General features: G+C 40.6%; 1 protein-coding gene across 1 annotated transcript; it reads left to right on the top strand.

The window, feature by feature from the left end:
• Positions 1 to 8,015: 8,015 nt before the first annotated feature.
• il12rb2l (interleukin 12 receptor, beta 2a, like) lies at positions 8,016 to 19,619 on the top strand. Its single transcript, XM_065964807.1, has 15 exons — positions 8,016 to 8,171; positions 9,508 to 9,606; positions 12,353 to 12,497; positions 12,626 to 12,777; positions 12,908 to 13,050; positions 13,587 to 13,725; positions 14,371 to 14,447; positions 15,273 to 15,513; positions 15,681 to 15,881; positions 16,002 to 16,106; positions 16,194 to 16,328; positions 17,380 to 17,520; positions 17,681 to 17,750; positions 18,540 to 18,645; positions 18,778 to 19,619. Exons 2-15 carry the CDS (start codon positions 9,534 to 9,536, stop codon positions 19,177 to 19,179), a joined length of 2,130 nt encoding a protein of 709 aa, XP_065820879.1. The 5' UTR covers positions 8,016 to 8,171; positions 9,508 to 9,533; the 3' UTR covers positions 19,180 to 19,619.
• Positions 19,620 to 19,991: the final 372 nt, after the last annotated feature.

Here is a 19,991-nt window from a genome sequence, read left to right as displayed (position 1 = left end):
TCTCCAACAGACATCACACCCGGGTCAGGAAGGGGCCCCACCACACAAGATTATATGAGGATTCATCAGTTATATTTTGTGTGTTTTTAATAGAACTGCCAACTGCAATTGTTTGCACACCTCTGCTGGAGACTCTGCTCTTCCTCTTCCTCCCATCAAGGTCCTGACCACCTCCCCCCCCTCTCTCAGCTCCTCATCAGCAGCTTCAAAGGACAGCCCACCCTCACCCTCACCCCGCTCACTGTCCCACTCTCACTCTTACTACCAGCCAGGTACAAAGAGAACTCTCCAGACTCCACATCAGAAAAGCCAGTGGACCAGACAACATCAGTCCCAGGATCCTCAAGGTGTGTGCGTATATACATAGATATATATACATATATACTGTACATTCTATATATTTATTATTATACTAGTCTATATTATATAACATTTCATTATATTACACTATATTGTTCATATTGCACTATATTATGCCATTTATTTATCATACCAAGTCACTTTAATCATCACTTGTCACTTTATCTTGTCATTCTCTTCAAATACTGTTTCAATTCTCAATTCCCCCCAGTTAACTTCAACATTCATTTTTGTACTGTATATACCCCCTGTTTTTATTTTTTATTTTTATTTTTATTTATCTCATCTATTCTGTTTAATGTGTATTTGAGCTTTCTTGTCTGTGCTGCTGTAACGCCCAAATTTCCCCTCTGGGGATCAATAAAGTATTATCCTATCCTATCCTATCCTAGATGTTTAGAATAACATTCATATGGTTGACTCACCTGAATATGCTGCATACAAGGTGGATTTTACACCTGATTTGACACCAACTTCAATTTTGGTTTCCGAACCACCATCTCATCCACTGACTCTGGCTGGATCCCCTGTTAAATGGCAACAAAGACATTTCAATTAATATAATATACAGGAAAAGATTAAAAGTTCCATTACAAAAGTTAAATTGTAGTAAGACACCAAATTGGGAGACAGTATATTGTTAGGGTTAAAATGTTTTGATTTCTTTTGACAGAAACAGAAGACATTGTGTAGTAGCCTACATCAGAATGGTGGGTGGCATAGATCAACTCTGAAAAAATAGTCAACCTAAGATAACTTGCAAATAATCACTTTTTCCATGTCATTTTCTGGTTCAAGTCAATTACTTTATTTATTCTTTTTCAAATTGGATTTTTTTATATAGTCGAATTAAGAATTCGTGTTAGGGGAACCGGAGCACCCGGAGTAAACCTAAATAAGAGAGACAAGGATTAAAAGGTAGAAAAGGGAAAGCTAGGGTCTAATATTGATTACTTTTCAATAAGTTGTGCAGTTGTTGTGCACTATTTATAATTTCAACAATCAACTTTATCAGCTTCAGTTTTTATAGAACTGAGGGAATAAGGTGATAAAGTGAAAGGTTTGGGGAGGGGGTGGAGCTAAAGGGGGAGATAAAAGGGGAGAAAATGAACGGTTGGTGAGGTATAGAGGGGGGGCTATTCCAAGACTTCGCAGTCACAGCAACAGAGGAATCGCTCTGGAGTATTTTTCTCCTCCTTCTCCAACTTGCTGCACTTTATTCATCCTCAGTTTCTTAAACCAGCTCCACCTATTTGACTTGACTCTGACTTGTTCATCAGAAATAGTTGGCTGCACATTATTCTTTTTCTGTTTGATGAAGATGCTCCTGTCTTTTTTTGTCTTCACAACATATTCATGATTTTGCTCAACACTTACTTGCTCATTGTACAAAGGCTTCTGCTTGGTTTGGCTTGAGATCAGGGAATGCTGCACTGCGTGACTGAGGCGTTCTCTGTTGTTAGAGCTGGACTGTTTTGATTCACTGTTTATAATGAGATCGATAACATTAGAGCCAATTATGGGACGAAACAGATTGTTACCTTTCATCACAAGTGTTGGAACTATAACTTCTGTGGTGACTGCTTCTCCTGGAGCTAGTCTGAAAGTAATCTTCACCCAGCCTGCATATGGTATATTCTCACCATTTGCTGCCACAATGTCAAGAGTATCTGCACTGTCCAGAATTTCAGAAATGTCTCTCAGTCTCAAGTCTGGTACGTGTTCTTGTTTCCATTGTTCATCCATTATTGTTACTTGGGAACCTGAGTCCCACAAAGCTTGAACTCTTTCATGTTGAATGTAACAGTCGATCACATATTTTTTTCCTACCAGAGGAGCCACTTTTGCTTGTTTTCTTCCTTTTGAGTGAGTGTTCACAGTCATACGTGAAAATGGCACACATTTTTCTTGGTGCACAGCCCAACCATTAACTTGACATGACTTAGAACAGTAGAGTTCATTTTTACATGATGCACATTGTTTCAGTCTCACCTCTTCACCTTCTTTCCCACAGTGAGCACAGTGAGTTGTGTCCATATTAATTATCCCCTGCTCTGTGTCGATCTTTTCATTGCTCCGCCACTTAACTGACTTCTTCTCTGGGACTTCACTTTTGATATCTGCGTTTCTGTGGCTCCTTGAAGTGTCAATTTGTTTGCAAAGGCTTTTGAGAACATCTTTCAATGTCCTTATGACACCTTTGAACACCCCTCTGCATGCTCTGCAGTTTGGGCACTTGGCACAGGTACCAGAATGGACAACAAAGGGTTGTTTTAAATCTTTCATAGCCTTTAAGATAATGGAGTCATCGCCATTGGTGAACATATTGAGGAAAGCCTCTGCAAATGTGGGAGTAACTCTGATCGATGCGTCAGCACCAACCACTTCCCAGAAAGCCTCGCTGAAGGAGCCTTTTAAATTCTGTTCCATTTTTTCATTGTAGATTTTACTGGCCCTTCTATGACCTAAACCTAAGTTCAACTCGTTGCAAACGATATCATGAAAATACAGTGGAGCGACTGTCTCTACGGAAAATCTCAGCACATCTGCATACATGCTGGTCAGCTTCTTCTTCCCCTCCATGTCCAATATGCCTCTGCTTAAATCATTTTTTTGCCTCTTAGTAAGGCTGTCAAAGAATGACTTGAATATAATACAAAAGCTATTTTTCAGTAGCATTACTTTCTCAGCAAAGTGTTCCTCTTCATCATCCATTTCCAAATGATTGCAAAGGGACGGAGTTGTGTCCATATTAATTATCCCCTGCTCTGTGTCGATCGTTACAGCCCCACTGGAGCACATTGAGGTGGATGGAGATGAATCTTTAGGAAGGGGAGAGCTAAATCTCATCTCTCTAACCTCTGCAGAAGGTGGTGTGTTATTTCTAACATGTTCTTCCACCATGACCTCAGGCTTCACAAATGAATCAGTGGAGGACGAATTTGAAGGAACTTTCTCTTTCTCTGGTGTGATTTCATTTTTCTCCGAATTACCAAACACAACCAATTTGATATCATTTTTGTCATTCTTCTCTTCAGATTCTCTACACATATCCTTGGTCTTGTCTTGGACAGGAGCATCAGTCTGGGTAGAGGAATTGTCTCTAGGAGCTAAAGATGCTGCTTCCTTTTCCATGTTAGATGGATCCATTGTGCTTTGTTTGAGATTAGACTTTTTCTGTTGAGAGCTTTTTGAAGTTTTCTCCTTCCTTCCTTTCTTTTTGTTTGATGAACTTCTCTGGCTTCAGTTAAAGGGATATAATTATTCTGATAAATTTGACTGTCTGTTCACAATCTTGATCTGAAAATCCTAAATCTAATTATAAGCGAGTTATGGATTGTTACATCACACATCAAAGCGTCTACTCAACCCTGTTGACACAATGATGACGTATGTTAGCGATCGTACGCGCCTGCGCAGTTTGGCACCGGAAGTACGGCGAGGTGCGCGAAACTATGCGAGGGGATTTACAACAAAATATTATGATACCTAAACCAGCTGACTTTGTCAAGTTGTAAAACACTTCCAGGTTCGTATGGTATTAGAAACTAGAGAAGTTAAGAGCACAAGTCAGTCATCAGTGGTCATATTTATAAAATGTCAAACAAGAAGACAGCCGCTCCTCGAGTTTACATGGTGAAGTGAGCCGCCCCTAAATTTCAAGTGCCCACGTATTCTGATCTTTATGGTAAATGCTCCGGACTCCAGAGCGAGCAGGAGGAACAGACAGAGAGAGCGATGAAGTCAAGTGCTAAATGTCTAGGTCTTACCATAAAACTGACTATGAGATACACGTGTATGAAACGGGAGTAAACACAATACTGTTCAGGGAATAGCTTCGGAGGTCGGGGAAGTTAGTGTGAGAATAATACTGCGAGTCTGCGGTAACTTCCGTTTTTCAAAATAAGGTGTTCACAATTAAAAAACAAAACAAAACAGTTTTTTTGGAGAAAACAATAATTATATATATTTTCTTACCTAAGTAAACAGTGATTCTGATATTGCGCAGGTACTATGAAGTACTTTTACTGTGTGCTTTCTGAGAAATACACTGTCAAAGTCCCTTATAAATCACTATAATGAGCCTTTTTTTCTGACTTTGATGTCTTGTAAAAACATTTTCCTCCATAAGTACACAATGATTCTGATATGGTTGGACTTAGTACTTCTTAGACTACATGCACAGGTACTATGAAGTACTTTTACTTACCATGAAACTTAGAATAGCCTTAACAACAACAACAACAACACAAAGCACTGTCAGTAAAATAGTGGTGGTATGAATTTCTATCACGCAAACTACTGGTGTGTATAAGGAATTATACAAACACAAGATTAATAACATACATAATCTTGAGAGTCACGTCTGTTGTATTCATTGTTGTTGTTGATGCTCTGTTTGTTTCTATCCATCTCTTTCTTTCTACATCTCCCTCTATCCCAGTTTACAAGCCCAGCCTAAATATTTAAAGCCTTTGAGCCCAGCGTAGTTTCAGCAGACGTCCGTTCAACATGAGTCCGGTTCTGCTTGCGGTTTCTGACTCCTAAACGCAGTTTTTTTCTTGCCACTGTAACTTTGCTAAATGTTGCTTAGTGCTCACATTTTAGACAGTCGAGCAAAATATAAGAAGGTAAAAACAACTGAATGATATGTAAAAAGCCAAAAATGAGTTTTATTTTGCAGAAATTACACAGAAACTTTATGGACACAAGCAGCCCTTTCCATTCATTCAGACTCAAAATAAAACAACAATTTAAACTTTTGTTTAACGGTTTCACTGAAGACATTTGATTGATTTATAAGAGTGAAACAGAAGTGCGGATGTATAAATGTGTGTTGTACACATATTCGTCTGCCTGTGTCTTCCCTCTCACATGAAGGGTGTGGGGGTCTCTCAGCAAAGGGAGCTGATCTCGCTCTTGCTGCAGCCCCACTTGCAGCAGGCGTTGGACAGGCCCACCACCACGTCCCGGCCCTTGCGGTCAGCCTTGCGAAGGGCTTCCAGGATCTCCTCTGTGATGAAAGAACGGGCCTTCATTGAAAGGTTCAAATAGCCTTTGTCCTCGGTGGTCCTCGGTTCAAAAAGCAGCCCTTGCCTGCAAGGACTCCTCAAAGGATGTAAGGTACATGGCTACCTTTAGGGACCACCTTTAAGAACTTCATTTATTTTTCAGAAACAGTGCAAATCGTACTGCAACACTCGGGGCAGCATCGGCTACCCTGGGTGTCAGTGATCTGAAAATAAAGGTAATAGTTATTTGATACCATTGTAGTTATCTTCTGTCTATTCATAACTAATCATTCTGTCCTTTATTGCAACATTTTCAGGAAGTGAAGGATACAAGCTGGCTCTTTCAGCACAGGGTCATCGAGACCCTACTGAGGAACTTGAGTGCATTCCTTGGAGCCTTGGCAGAGGAGGCAGAGATGAGAAGATGTCCAGTGGCAAAGGGACCCTACACATTCTGTGCTGAGCAGGTAAGCTAAATGTGTTTATTATCTATATTATCATCTATTTATTAAAATCTGTTTGATTTCACACATTGAAATGAGGGTTGTTTGCAGGTCTGACCAATACTTAACAGCATCTTTTCTTTTTTATATATAGGTTCCTGTCACAATTCAGTCTCTGGCTGGACAGACTCCACTCCCTGGATCATGCCTGCCTCGCCTCCATCAGGACCTCGATGATCCCCAAGGACTCGGAGCCAGCACGAGGAGGAGAGGAATAGGAGAGGGCGAGATGTCATGAAGCGCTGAGGGAGGAGCAGTGAGCCAGAACCCAGCGAGAGGTAAATGTCCAATTTTGAAACTATGAATGAGAGAAAATGGAATTTATACTCCTGAATAGACTATGGCCTGGCCCTTAATGACGGAGGTAACAGTGGGTGTAGGCTCTTTCTAAAAATATGTTGATTTATTCATTGTAGGTCATCCACCCTTACATAACTGGCCTGGAAACACACCTGGAGAGGAGGTTTCATGATCTGGACATTCTTGGGGCCTTCAGTATCTTGGGACCCGCACCGCAATCAACCACTCTACAAGATGATACAATCAACATCTCTCATCTGCGGACTCTTGCCAGGAAATGTTGCCCTGAACATGAGAATGAGGTCCTGCAGGAGTGGTCCTCGTTCAAAAATCATGTCCTTGCTGGGGCATTCACGGTGGGTCAATTAAGCTGATTCTGACTACAATCAACTGCAGTTCACAATACACACACATAGACTAATGCCTTGGTAAACCAAATGTTGTTTCAAGAACAATAACCAGGAGATCATGAGTCTGCTGGCAAGCGAGTTTGATGAGTGGACCAACCTCTACCCCTGTCTGAGCCTCCTTGCAGGCATTGCACTTGTTTTACCCGTTTCCTGTGTCAATTACAACGTGATTTCTCAACGGTGAACAGGGTAAGAGCATGACCTTGAACAGGACAACAAATAATCATGCATTTTCTTCATATTAGTGCAGTTTGTGGTATTTTCTTTGCTTTATCCTCAGGTGAAAACAGACCTGAAACCAGCTTCAAGGTGAACACCTGGCTGCCTGCCTGAGGATCTCCATAAACGGACCCCATCCTGAGGCCTTCTCATGTAATAGGGCATTGGAATATTTTTTCAGAAAGCCCCATAAAATAAAATGTTCAAACACATCTTGCAAACTTTGCAACAAGTAGGCTGTGGAGCAGTCAAATGAGCGCTCTGTATATAATTTGAAAGTAAGGCACAACTGGCTTTCTGTCAGGCTGTCACAGTCTGTAGTAAGATGCCAAAGGGGAAACATGTTATGCTATTATTTAGATTTATTATTTTTATTTATTTATGTTATATTTGAATAAACAAATCTAATACCCTGATCTTATGTACATTCTATTATTATTATTATTATTGTTATGTATGCACTCGGAAACACTGGGCAGGTACTATACTGTACTATATACTATAAAATGAATGTACAACTTCAGGACAGTACTCAAAATAAAAGTCAAACACTTTTACAAACGAAACAAATATCTTAAATTACAAATAACAGACAGGAGCATCAGATGAGGAGATCGATATGAATAAAGATTATGACTGATCTGTTTCTCGCCCATGTTTGAGTTTATTTAAATAGATTTAAATATTTAAATAAGGTTAAATAGTTGGTAAGTGCTGGTAATTTGTTGGTGATCCTAAAGTCACAACATGATGCGTGACCCCCACTCTTCCCTCTCCCATAATTCAGCAGCACAAGTCCAATTCAGTATTAAAAGGTTCAGAGATGAGTAAACAAACAAAACGTTATCTAATCAATCCCTAATCTTTCCTCCCTGACAACAAAACAGTCAACAAAAGACATTATCTTACCTGAGCTCCTTAAAAATAAACAGGAGCCAAAAAGAGTGTTCAGTTTTACGATTCATCTGTTTGCAAATGTTATTTACAAACCAAAACAATAACTATAAGAATGTAACTTTGTGAGGTGACGGACAGAGCAGCATCTGAGATTTACAAGCTGTGATGTCAGGCTTGATCCAATCAGGAAGCAGCAAATTCGTTTGAACTGATCAATGAAGTAGTTTACATTACTGTAGGCCTATTTGAGTGTAGGAAGTGTAACGTGTTAGTGAACCGGTATGTGGTGAGTTGGCGCATGCGTGGTTTGTCCATGCGTCACTGGGAGTTCCAGAAATGGGCGTGGCTTGAAGATGAATTTAACGGAATTCGTCTCAACTTCACAACAAAACTTTCTTCTGTCCGTGTTTTTTTGTTTTGTTCCAAGCTGCACCATGGGCGACAGGAGTCTCAGTTTCTCTCACAATGAGGTAAATATCTTCCCTTCACGAAACGTTACGAACTACGGATGTGTCTGTCGTTTTTCAATATATTTTTTATATAAGAAGCAGGCTATATGGTAAACACTTTATTTCAGTGGTTTACACCTCTATATTATTGAACAATATGTGAGTATATTATTGTATTAATAAGTCTGGTTCAGCTGTCAGCAGGTTGGCTTGCTGTGTCAAACTGCTGCATGAGAAACTTATATTTAGACTCCACATGTTGAAGACATTTACATCTGAACACCCAAACAACGTGCTCTGCTGTGAAGCAGAGAATGTCATACTTCTTTAAGGTGTATTTATTTACTTTTAGTAAAGTCTTATCAGAATATAAAAACCCTGTATTCCGTCAGTATATAATGTTTTGTTTTATGCTATTCTGTCATCTTTGTAATACAACAATGAGTAAGGTGTCTTGAGATCACATTTGTTTTGAATTGGCGTTAAAGAAATTAAGATTGATTGATCTGCAATTTTGTTTCTCAAATAGCTTGTCAAGAAATATTCAGTGGGAATTAAGATCCTCTGCTGAGTATAAGAAACGTAAAATGATGAGGGGAATAATCCAGACACATTTATCAAACTTGCTTCATTGCTTGCTTTTTGATTCTTGTGTCCTGTCTAGAATGGATTTTACTTGTTTATTGTCTATTTGTGATAAGGCACAAGAAGTTTGAAGTCTTTTCCATTTCTTTTATGTTTAAAAAAATGAGGATGTGCTTCTTTGTTCCTTAGTCACCTCTGACAGGAAACTCCTTTGTGGCACTGCACTTTGACTCTTATTATCTTATTCACAAAGGGCCAACATTAATCCATCATGAGCACTAAGCAACATTTAGCAAAGTTACAGTGGCAAGAAAAAAACTGCGTTTAGGAGTCAGAAACCGCAAGCAGAACCGGACTCATGTTGAACGGACGTCTGCTGAAACTACGCTGGGCTCAAAGGCTTTAAATATTTAGGCTGGGCTTGTAAACTGGGATAGAGGGAGATGTAGAAAGAAAGAGATGGATAGAAACAAACAGAGCATCAACAACAACAATGAATACAACAGACGTGACTCTCAAGATTATGTATGTTATTAATCTTGTGTTTGTAGCAGCCTTTGTATAATTCCTTATACACACCAGTTGTTTGCATGATAGAAATTCATACCACCACTATTTTACTGACTTTGTGTTGTTGTTATTAAGGCTGTTCTAAGTTTCATGGTGAGAAGGGAGAAAAAAAAACAAGGGATGTATCTGTTACGGCCAAATGTCACAGCTCCTGTGGTTGAAACTTTTTTTTTTTTCCCGATGTGTTTGTGTGTTTCCGCAGATGCCAGAGGCCTGGGTCCACATGTAATGGCCACACTTAAAACCAGGTGGCTTCTGTCCATCTGGTTGGTCAGCCTGTCAGAATGCTCTGCTTCAGAAGGTATGGCTCTTTACACTGCCTGAGCACATGTCAATCACAAATACTGCAAAAAGTGTAGTTCTTCCTTTTCTCAGAACACTTGTCTTTGCTTAATTTTTTTATGCTCCTTTGTTAACTTTTAATCCAGCTTTTTAACTCCATATGTTTATACTGCAGCTAGCCTTTAGAGGTTTTTATATAAGATTTGACATCCCAACTTTGTGGTACGTTTAGCTCAGTCTCAGTCACCCACACTCAAACCGTACAAGTAAGAATAGAATAGGAAATACTTTGTCTTCTGTTTGCTTACAAATGGCGGACATTTGTCTTTGATTTGACTGTGCAAATTCATGCCATTCATGAATTTCATGAGAGACAGGACAGTGGACGGAGTCGAAAACCAGGGAGAGAGAGAGAGTTGGGAATGCCATGCAGGAAATGAGCCACAGGTTGGATTCAAACCTAATTAAACACGGTTACATCCCACCATAAGGCAGCCCTACTGGGATAACAATAACCCTCAACTTTGACCCAATTAAGTGGCATAAAACACCTTAACAAAAGCAAAACCAAGGGGTTCATTACTAACAGGCAAACAACTAAACCATTTATCAAAGATCAAATCAAAACACCACAACACAGTCCCTGACTGAGAGGCGACACGCCGCAGTCCCAAAATCAACCCCCATCAGGTGATCAGTAGACTCACCTGGGCAGAGCTGGAGACAACAGGAGCGGAGGAGGGACAAACGGCACGGGGAACAACACAACATATATGTAACACAACAGAGCTGAATGAAAGCAGAGCACTCGTGTGCAGCATGAGGTAGGAGACTGAAGGTTGAAGGTTGTAGTTGTGTATTAAGGAGTGGAGCAATACAGAAATACATTTCCTTATTGAACCCAAAACCAGAAACTTGTTGTGGCAAAGCGGCGGGTTACTCAAGTGTCTAGCAAGATAAAGGATCTGCTCAGGAGATTCTTTTAAACACCACAACTAAAGTTAAAGATAAAGATAAACTTTATTGATCCCCCGTGGGGGAAATTTGTGCATTACAACAGCTCCAGAAAACAGGGGATGGGAATATACTTACTAAAAATAAAAATAGAAGTTCAAAACAGATCAAACATATTTACATTATTTAAATAAAAATTAAAATAAAAAAAAAAACCATAAAGTAAAATTACACAGTAACTTGTTCTTAAAAAAACACACACAGTGTGTAGCATGAGGTGGTGATGTTGGTAAAGAACTAGAAGCAGGAAGTGTGTTCATCACCGACAAAAAACCACACAGCATTCAAAGGATGAGTAAAACAAATAGATATCTGTAAAATTCTGTACAGCATTTATCGAAAACCTACTCTAAAGATTTTATCAGACACTTCCTCCACCACTACAACCAACAAAACAAACTGTTTCAGATCTGTGCGCATACAAACGAGGGTTGTGTTTCATGTGCAGCACATGTTCTGCTGACCCAGGAGGCTTTCCTCCAGGCTTAACATGTTTTCAGAAAATACCTTTTATGCTTTTATAACCAGGTCTATGTGTCTGTCTTGCTTTCTTAAGTTGACCCTTTGTGATATGCTGCACTGTGCCTGCCTGTGCTGAAGAGGAAGCGGTTAAAGAAAGGGGTGTATAGTGAGCCAGACTGATCAAAGCTCTTATTTCCTGTTAACGTTCTCGTCAGAGTGCTTCCTCGCAGCGTGCTGTGGGGAAGCATCAAACTAATTTTTTGCTAGAGATGAATAGGCTTATGAGAAAAGGTGACAACCTTGTGTGTGTGCGTGTGTGTGTGTGTGTGTGTGTGTGAGTGTGCAGATGGGTGGGAGTGTGTCTGAGCGAGTAGTTTATTTCTTGTGGTTAAGCTCAGACTTCTATCTCGTGCTTTCTAACTTGTTTTTCTCAATCCTTACCCACACGTACATTCACTTCCTCGTTCTCTTTGTGTCTCTGTCGTCGACCCAGCACCATTCACCCTTTTCAGGAGTTTAGCAGCAGGGTCTGTTGTGTTATCATCACGATACAGGCAGGGCGTCTTCTCTTTTATATGTGTATTTTATTGGGCGTTACGTTATGTGGCTCATATATTCTAGACGTCTTCCACCTATCCTCGTTGTGATTCAAGGCGGTGGCTGAGATATTCTTCTACAATACGGTCTCCTGTCTCCTACCTGTGTACACTTTGTTTTTCTCCTCTCTCAATTATTTTATGGATTTGTTAAATTGATTCTGACAATGCTATCACTAAAATAAAAATAAAAAAAACATCATACAAGGTGTCTTGGGCGGCTGTGGCTCAGTTGGTAGAGTCGCCGTCTCTCAACCGAGGGTCGAGGGTTCGTTCCCCAGCTCCTGCAGCCACATGTCCGATGTGTCCTTGGGCAAGACACTTAACCCTGAATGGTTTTTTGCTTCGTCGGCTGCGTATGAATGTGTGTGAATAGGATTAGTTACCTCTGATGGACTCACCACATAGCAATCACTACCATCAGGGTGTGAATGTGAAGGTGTGACCTTTGGTGTAAAAGAGCTTTGAGTAGTCTGAAGACTATACAAGCTCAAGTGCATTTTACCATCTTGAAAGTGAAACAAGAACAGATCAGTATGTCCATATTGTGTTAAGATATCAAGGTTTAAGAGCTGGTTAGATTAACAACAGCCTTGCAAATATCTTTTTATTCTAGTCCATGATGATCATTTATTATTTTATGAGCTTCAGTTATTCTTCCTATTACCATTCCTTGATCTTTTTTCCCACCAGGTCCTCCTGCTCCTCCCTCTCGCCCTGAGTGCTTCATCCCATGCGATGAGAACTGTCAGGTAGATATCCAGTGTACCTGGGAGCCGAGGCCGGACCCTCAGATCCCCACGAAGTACACCCTGCACTGGGAGCCGGCAAATAAAGAGTAAACACAAATATTCCTCTCCTCTGTCATCTGATTACTCCAACAAAGTTTAGTGACCATAAATCTGTTAATCCCAGAGGAGTTCTTCAGAATTAGTTTGACTCTGTTCGTCTTTTCTTGTCTCGCAGCGATCAGCATGGGATCAGTGGGTCCAGTTCGAGTCATTTTATTGATCGGGAAAAATTCTCCAACCATGATGCTCTCCGTGTTTGGGTCCAGGCTGAAAACCAGCACGGTTCTTCCAAATCTCCAGATGTTCAATTCAATTCAGCAGACATCCGTAAGTCAATCCTGTGGGTTTTTATTTTCTTATAATCAATCAATAATACCATAGTACTGACCGTCACAAAGTTGGAACTGACCTCTTCAGGATGAAGTCATTGTTTTTGGATTACTGTCTTTGTTTCTAGACAAGCCATCGCCTCCTAAAGTCACATTGAGTGACCATCAGGAGTCGTTAGAGATTACCTGGATTACCTCCTGTGAGTCGCAGCATGCTGCGGGACACTGCGACGTCCAACATCGCACCGAGGAGCACCAAGAGTGGCTGCAGGTGTGTGGTTTTGGGTGTTTTCTCCCACCGTTTTACTTTTCTTTCTCCCAACACACTCAGTACTTAACAAGCTAAACTGAATATCTGTAACAGAGAACATTTATAGTGATGGGACAGCAAGAAGACTTGAGTGGCTAAAATGGGGGCGGCAGTAGCTCAGTCTGTAGGGACTTGGGTTGGGAATTGGAGGGTCGCCGGTTCAAGTCCGGGTCCCGGAAATTAATCTGGTAGCTGGAGAGGTGCCAGTCCACTTCCTGAGTGCCCTTGAGCAAGGCACTGAACCCAAAAAACTGCTCTGGAGCGCTCGCTGTTGGCAGCCCCTTCACTCTGAGACCTCTCCATTAATGCAAGTTAATAAGAGCCTATTTGTGCATGTGTGTGTATTTTGGCCAATGTGTGTGTAGCATGTTCATTAAACAGAGTGTAAAACTGAATTTCCCCTCGCGGGAATAATAAAATATATTTTATTTTATTTTATTTTATTTTATTTTATTTTATTAATTAAAATGTTGTCTGCATGCTTAATCTCCTCTCAGGTGAAGGAGGTGTATTGCCACATTGCATTGAAGAGCCCGCGGCCCTGCACAGTCTATGAATTTCAGGTCCGCTGTTCCTGTGACAAAGGCCTCATGAGTAACTGGAGTTCAGTTCACAGAATAACCAGCAGAGGGATGGGTGAGCTCTTATGTGTGGTTTTACACCCAGGTTTAGCATTGACAAAAAGAGTGGAAATGTTTAGTTACCCTTTACGGTTTCTCCTGTTTGTTCTGTTTGTTTTGAACTGTCGAGTTAAAAATCATCGGGGGGCCATTTTGGAAATATATGTATTTGCTTTTTGCTGAGCGTGAGCAATCTCTCTCATCACGATGCTAATATGCAAATGGAGCCAGCAGCTTAGCATAGCATAAGATGTGAAAGATTTAATTTGTAGTCAGACATTTTGAAGTTAAGGGGAAAAGTCTGAGAAAAAGAGAACAGCAGAGACTCCAGAAAAGTCTGCATAGAATTATAAATAGTGTATTTTTGATTATTTGCTCTTTGTGTTGATTAAACCAACAATAGCATGTTTCTTTAGCAGTCTCTGCTGTTTCATGTATCTTTATATTTACTGAACAGACAACAGAGTGGTTAAAATCACCTTGGATAATTGCCAGCAAGGAGAAAAATAACTGTACTTCCAATGACTTTGAACTTCACTTTTCAGATCGCAAAAAAAACCAAAACAAACTCAGCATTTTCTTAGCAATAAGATCAAACTCCAAGAAACTTGAACTCTCCTGTGATTGTGCCGTCTGCTGTCTTTTGTGCTCTCTTGAACAGCCCCTGTTGCAGAGCTGGATGTATGGGCCGACCGCGGGATAATCCCTGAAAGCCGTGACTATGTTCTTACCTGGAAGGTAGGTAGCACAGTCATTCAGTTGTTCTAATAATAAATTGGACATAAACAAAACAAAGAAGAAGGAATGTAAGAGGAGGAAGAGGAGGACAGAGTTTGTTAGTGGTTGTAGTCGATGTTGAAGAGGTGAGTTTTTAAGGATCTCTTGAAGGTGGAGAGTGAGGAGGAGTCTCTGATGGTTTTTTGGGAGTGAGTTCCAGAGGGTGGGAGCGGCGATGGAGGCGTGCCGGTGGAGGAGCTCGGACGGGTACAGGGGAGGCGGGCTGTGGTGGACTTTGTACACTGACACTTTCCTTACTGGTAACGGTTGAAATATTTATACGCTGAAAAACAAATTGTGCTGCCAATTGGTGTTGAGTAGTGAATCCAAATGTGGCCAAAAGCAACTGGAAAAGTCCTGATGATGACTGAAACTGCTGGCGTGATGCAGGTTGAAGTTGAATCAGTGAGCTGTTACACTCAAACACTCAAAACACGGTCTCGCTTCACTTTACAGATGTCAGTTCTGTAAATGTGTGGCATTGTTCCTTGTGAAACTTTGTAGCTAAAAAACAGAGGTGCATTGAGTCGTCTGATTCAGGATCCTTTTGGTTAAAGCACCTCTAAATCATGATCTTAAATAATGAACACAACACAGTGTCTGTTATGTCAAAACTTTGTTACAAGCAGTTCAGTATTTCCAAATCATGAGGATTCTTATGTAGGAGTATTTATAAATTACTAAGAGGCAGTTAAATAAACTCCTTCTGAAGTTTCCATACTCAAACCCAAGTCTCAATGTAAGCTAACTAAGCACTCCATTTCCTTTCCTTCCTGTCCCATCCAGGAGCTTCCTCCACCCCTGGCTTGTGGTCTCATTCTGGGATATGATGTCAGACTGTCTTACATAAACCGCACCGTGAAGTCTGTGAATCTGTCCACAGCCGAGCCAAGCAGAGGCCTGTTGGTTTGTGAGGAGATGCAATGCCAGTTTAACTCCTCTCTGAAGGATGTTGCATCAGTCACTGTGTCGGCCTACAATCGTCATGGTGCCAGTGTGCCTTCCTACCTCTCTGTGCCAGTAACAGGTATCAGTTCAACCAGACTGTATAAGTAGAGTGAAACGTTACAGTTAAGGTTCTGTTTTGAAATTCTCCTTGCAGGTATCATCATTGAACACTTAAAGCTCTCTGTTTGCTTCACATGTGGTTTTCCCTTTTCCTTCCTTCCTTCCTTCTCTGCACGATCAAAACAGCATTCGTCTCAGAGAAAAATGAGCAGGAAATACACCTCAAGGTGACTGAGGAGAATCTCACAGTGTCCTGGAAGCTGCCCCATCGGCTCCCCGTCAACCTGAAGGAATATGTGGTGCAATACAAACAAGCAGGGCGTCCTCTGGGTCGAGGATTCGATTGGGTCAAGGTGTCCAAAAACCAAAGAACTGCCACTTTTAAAGGTATGTTTGATTTGAGTACTTAAGGGCAATATGCCTTAATATGTAAAGGATGGAAGGAAAATGTGTTTTACTGTGTTGCTGCTCTATCTTCAATCCTCTGAGGTGTGTCTCCCTCTGCAGGTCAATTTAAAAAGTACACGCCTTTCCAAGTGTCACTGATCTCAGTTTCATGCAGCAACCAAACTCACCACCTCTTATCAGCTGTCGGGTATTCTCTTGAAGGAAGTAAGTATCGCTTTTTTTCTGTCCTTTCTCTCATAACATGGAAGTGAAACGTGTTTCCTCTCATGTCCATTTCTCATCACTTTTCAGTCCCCTCCAAAGTGCCATCATTCAAGTGGCTCTCCAGCTCTGCAACTCATGCCAACCTGACTTGGGAGCATGTTCCCCTCCTCGAACGAAACGGGATAATCCTGTACTACCAGATAGGAGTTAACAGACAAAATGGTACACAGCGTCAAATACAGTTGTTCTGATGGAAGAGGAAGATTGTGCCACAGCACTGGATCAGATCTGTTTGGTGGAAAGCTTGTAGCATGGCACCAGAATATCTTCTCTATTATCTCATGAGTCACCACTACAGTTACAACACATATTTAGAAATCACAAAGTTTCCTTATTCTAAGATATATTGAAGCTTTATTTCAAGGACTCACAGTGAGGCACAGTTGTCATGAGGTTATGGTTGGTGGTTACATGAGGATGAATCCAATGAAATCCTTCGCTGATCCTCTGACTTTTCATTTAAGGGCAACCAGAACACACTTGACAAAATGTCAGAGGGACAGAAACTTTGTGATTATTTAAAAAAAAAAAAATGGTGGTGCCGAGAAAGAGTAGGGTGCAGGATTTTTACTATTTTTACTACACTTAAGGGCAACCATACAAGATAGACAGATAGATACTTTATTGATCCCGAGGGAAATTCAAATGAAAAAATTCATGTCTGTAGCTTTCAGTGAAAGCCAAATTCAATTTTCCCAACAGGATGAGTCACTTTAACATTTGGTTGAAAGTTTTCATATTGTTCCCACAGCTGATCTTTTCAAACTGTGCTATGGCTGAATACCAACATGTGTGACATTTCCAACTGTGGTCCCTGCTGTCGTCTGCCCAGGGACAACAGATTGAAATAAGCTAGTTAGCTAAATCTGGTATAAAGAATCTCTTCTCTTCTGAGAGTTAGGTTTTTTTGTGCACAGTACCTGATTCAATTAAACTAAACTTATGTGCTAACAGGCCAAACTAAGATGACAAAAATATGCATATGGTCATGTCAGTTGTGCATGATATCATGTTGACAGTAATATTTAACCCAGTGCAATGCTGGCTGTAAGTGCTAGTGAAATGTATAATGTTGTCAAATTAAGAGTCATGTTTTCTTCACCAGATTAGTATTCTCGTTAGAAAGAAATCTCTATATCAGTTTTGTTTTGTCTCTATAAGGCTACTATCTCATTCCTGAACCTGACCGTTTTCAAAACTCTGACCCTTCTAGTGTACAACGTGAGCGCATCGAATACGTCAGCGCTGCTTCATCTCAGGCCAGGTCACAAGTATGAAGTGTGGATACAAGCTGTGACTGCGGCCGGGCCTGGAGAACGTTCCAATATTACGTTTACAAGTCAGATACACGATGGTATCACTTTGTGTAAACTTTTACATTCTTAATGTGACAAGTTTAGAAAGAGCTGTGTATAAATGCATGTTTTTAAGAGGTTTGATTGTTGTAGTTTTAAACATAAGAAGTGTCATACTCATATAAGAGCTTCATTAGTTTCTCTCTCTCTCTCTTCCAGGATACCTCACACCAATCCTGCTGGGGATATTTTTACCTGTTGCAATATGCATATGTGTTGCTCTACTCTGGTGAGAGAATGTCAAACAAGTAGTCTTAGACATGTTATATGAATGATGCCTTATTTCTCTGGATTTGTAAGATCAATTGATGGGAACATTATGACCAAGATTAAATAAAATGTACTGTTTTATAGTTTTATTTTTGGGCCCTTTCGCCTTTATTGGACATGAGAGAAAGGGAATGTTGGGAGTAGAGAGCGGGCGATGACATGCAGCAAAGGGGCTGAGGTCGGGGCGCAGTGGTTAGAGCGCATGCCCCATGTATGGAGATTGGAATCCTCCAAGAGGGCAGCCCAGGTTCAAATCTGACTTGTGGCTACTTTCCCTGAATGTCATTCCCTACTCTATTTTTCCAACTCTATCCAATGTCCTATCTCTCCAATAAAGGCACAAAATGCCCAAAAATAAATCTTTTTAAAAAAAGGGCTGAGGTCGGATTGGGACCCACAGTCGCTGCCTATAGCCTCTGTACATTGGGTGCACGACATGACCGCTAGCCTATACGGCGCCCAAAATGTATTATTCAAATTCTTCTTCAAGATTGTGGAGTTTATGTGACGATGCGCTACAAGATATGAAAGACTTATTTGTTCCTTTTGGCAAATTTGTCTTGGACTCAGGTTCTGCACACATTTAGCTGCCTCCATAGTAGCATCAATAAATAAATAAAGAACAAGGAAAACAAAAAACAACAATCGAGACGCAAACAGTACATCACATACCATTGACAACCTCAATCAATAAGAAATATGGAGCTCGGTTGTGAGGCTGTATTCTGCTTCTTTTCTTGTCTGGCAGTGCTTGTCAAAGAGAAAGAAAAGTGTGTCCACTGATGCTTTCGTGTTTCTATGAGAAAGTTCCAGATCCTCGCAACAGCCACATCTTCAGACAGGTGAAGAATCAGGTGAGAGACTGAAATGATAGGACCTTTACGTGTCATCTTAACAGGGTTACGCTGAAAACCGCTCTTGTATATAATCGGATATTTAGGGAGTAATTGAAGTCCTTAACATGTCTCCATGTTTTCTCTCTGTAGATAAACGACCCCTTGGGTTGGATCTGCATTCCTGTATATGAGCCGCATGCCAAGATCTGTCTGCTGGAGGTCGTGGAAAGGTCTTTTATATCCAATCCGAAGAAAACCTTGGACCCTGAAGGACACACGAGGCCAGTGGTGGCTGATGGTTTCTCACCGATGGACTCCATGGATGATGAGAGGGAGGACGCTGTCACAGAAGAGACTCATAGGACAGACCGTAAATATGGAACAGAAGCGTACAGCAAAATAGTTGACTCAGATGAGGAGCGGGATGAGGAGAAGGAGGAGGAGGAGGAGGAGAGAGAGGATTGTTGGAGCTCCTCAACAGAAGAACCGTTTGAGTCAGGTTATGAAAAGCACTTCATGCCCACTGCTTTGGAAATACTGGAAGTTGCATGAAAGTCTCAATGACCACTCCTGGTTACCTAAGATGTGTGTGTGTTTATTTTTTTAAATGTAGAAATGTCATTTTAAATATGGCACATCTGAAGAGGCTCCTGTTTCCTCACCTGCAGGATGTACTCCGATGATTGGAGGAATTTATTAATCAGTAACATGTCAACTGGACCCTCTTTCTACCTGAGCTTCCACCTTTTACATTTCTTTGTTTGGTTTTTGATACGGCAACATTTCATGCTCGTTAAGTGCATATTAAATGTTTTGTAGAAACAGTGATGACTAAGTAACTAGTAACGGCTAGTGACTAACAAAATGCTCTATTCCAACAAAAATGAAGAAGTTCTTTTTTAGTGTAAATTCAATTCAATCGATGATTTTGGGGATAAATGTTTTCATTAAGAATATTAAATGAGTTGCCATGGCTACCATCTTGAAAAATTGTTAACCAGTTCTGGGCCTTTTATTTTGAAACATTTTTTTACACATTTGTTCATGGACGGTAAGTGTTAGGTGAGTACATGTGAATGTTGATGAAAACTGTACCAATATTTTCAACTTCAGGAGTTGAACCTGTCAAGTTAATGTTGAGCCCTGAATTTGTCAAATCAACACATTTTAATTAAGGCTGCGAAAAAAAAACTGAACTTCATCGTTACAAAAGCATTTGCAATGAACACATCCCAAGGTATGAATTCATTGCAGTAAATACCATAAATTCTTTATACAGGCAAGCATTTGAACTGATGGGTATAATGGTCAGCTGCCCTCAGATTAATTCTGCCAATTAAGGTGCAAAATAATATATTTTGGGA

Source organism: Labrus bergylta, chromosome 16, assembly GCF_963930695.1.
Source record: "Labrus bergylta chromosome 16, fLabBer1.1, whole genome shotgun sequence".
In the NCBI taxonomy this organism is placed as follows: Eukaryota; Metazoa; Chordata; class Actinopteri; order Labriformes; family Labridae; genus Labrus; species Labrus bergylta.
The sequence above is the reverse complement of the archived record's forward strand: the minus strand, read 5'-3'. Positions and strand labels throughout refer to the sequence as shown.

Coding starts and splice junctions, on each gene's coding strand:
- il12rb2l (XM_065964807.1), top strand. CDS start 9,534: ATGGCCACACTTAAAACCAGGTGGCTTCTGTCCATCTGGTTGGTCAGC. Junction 13,051..13,586: donor AGCACCAAGAGTGGCTGCAG/GTGTGTGGTTTT, acceptor ATCTCCTCTCAG/GTGAAGGAGGTGTATTGCCA. Junction 16,107..16,193: donor CGGGTATTCTCTTGAAGGAA/GTAAGTATCGCT, acceptor ATCACTTTTCAG/TCCCCTCCAAAGTGCCATCA.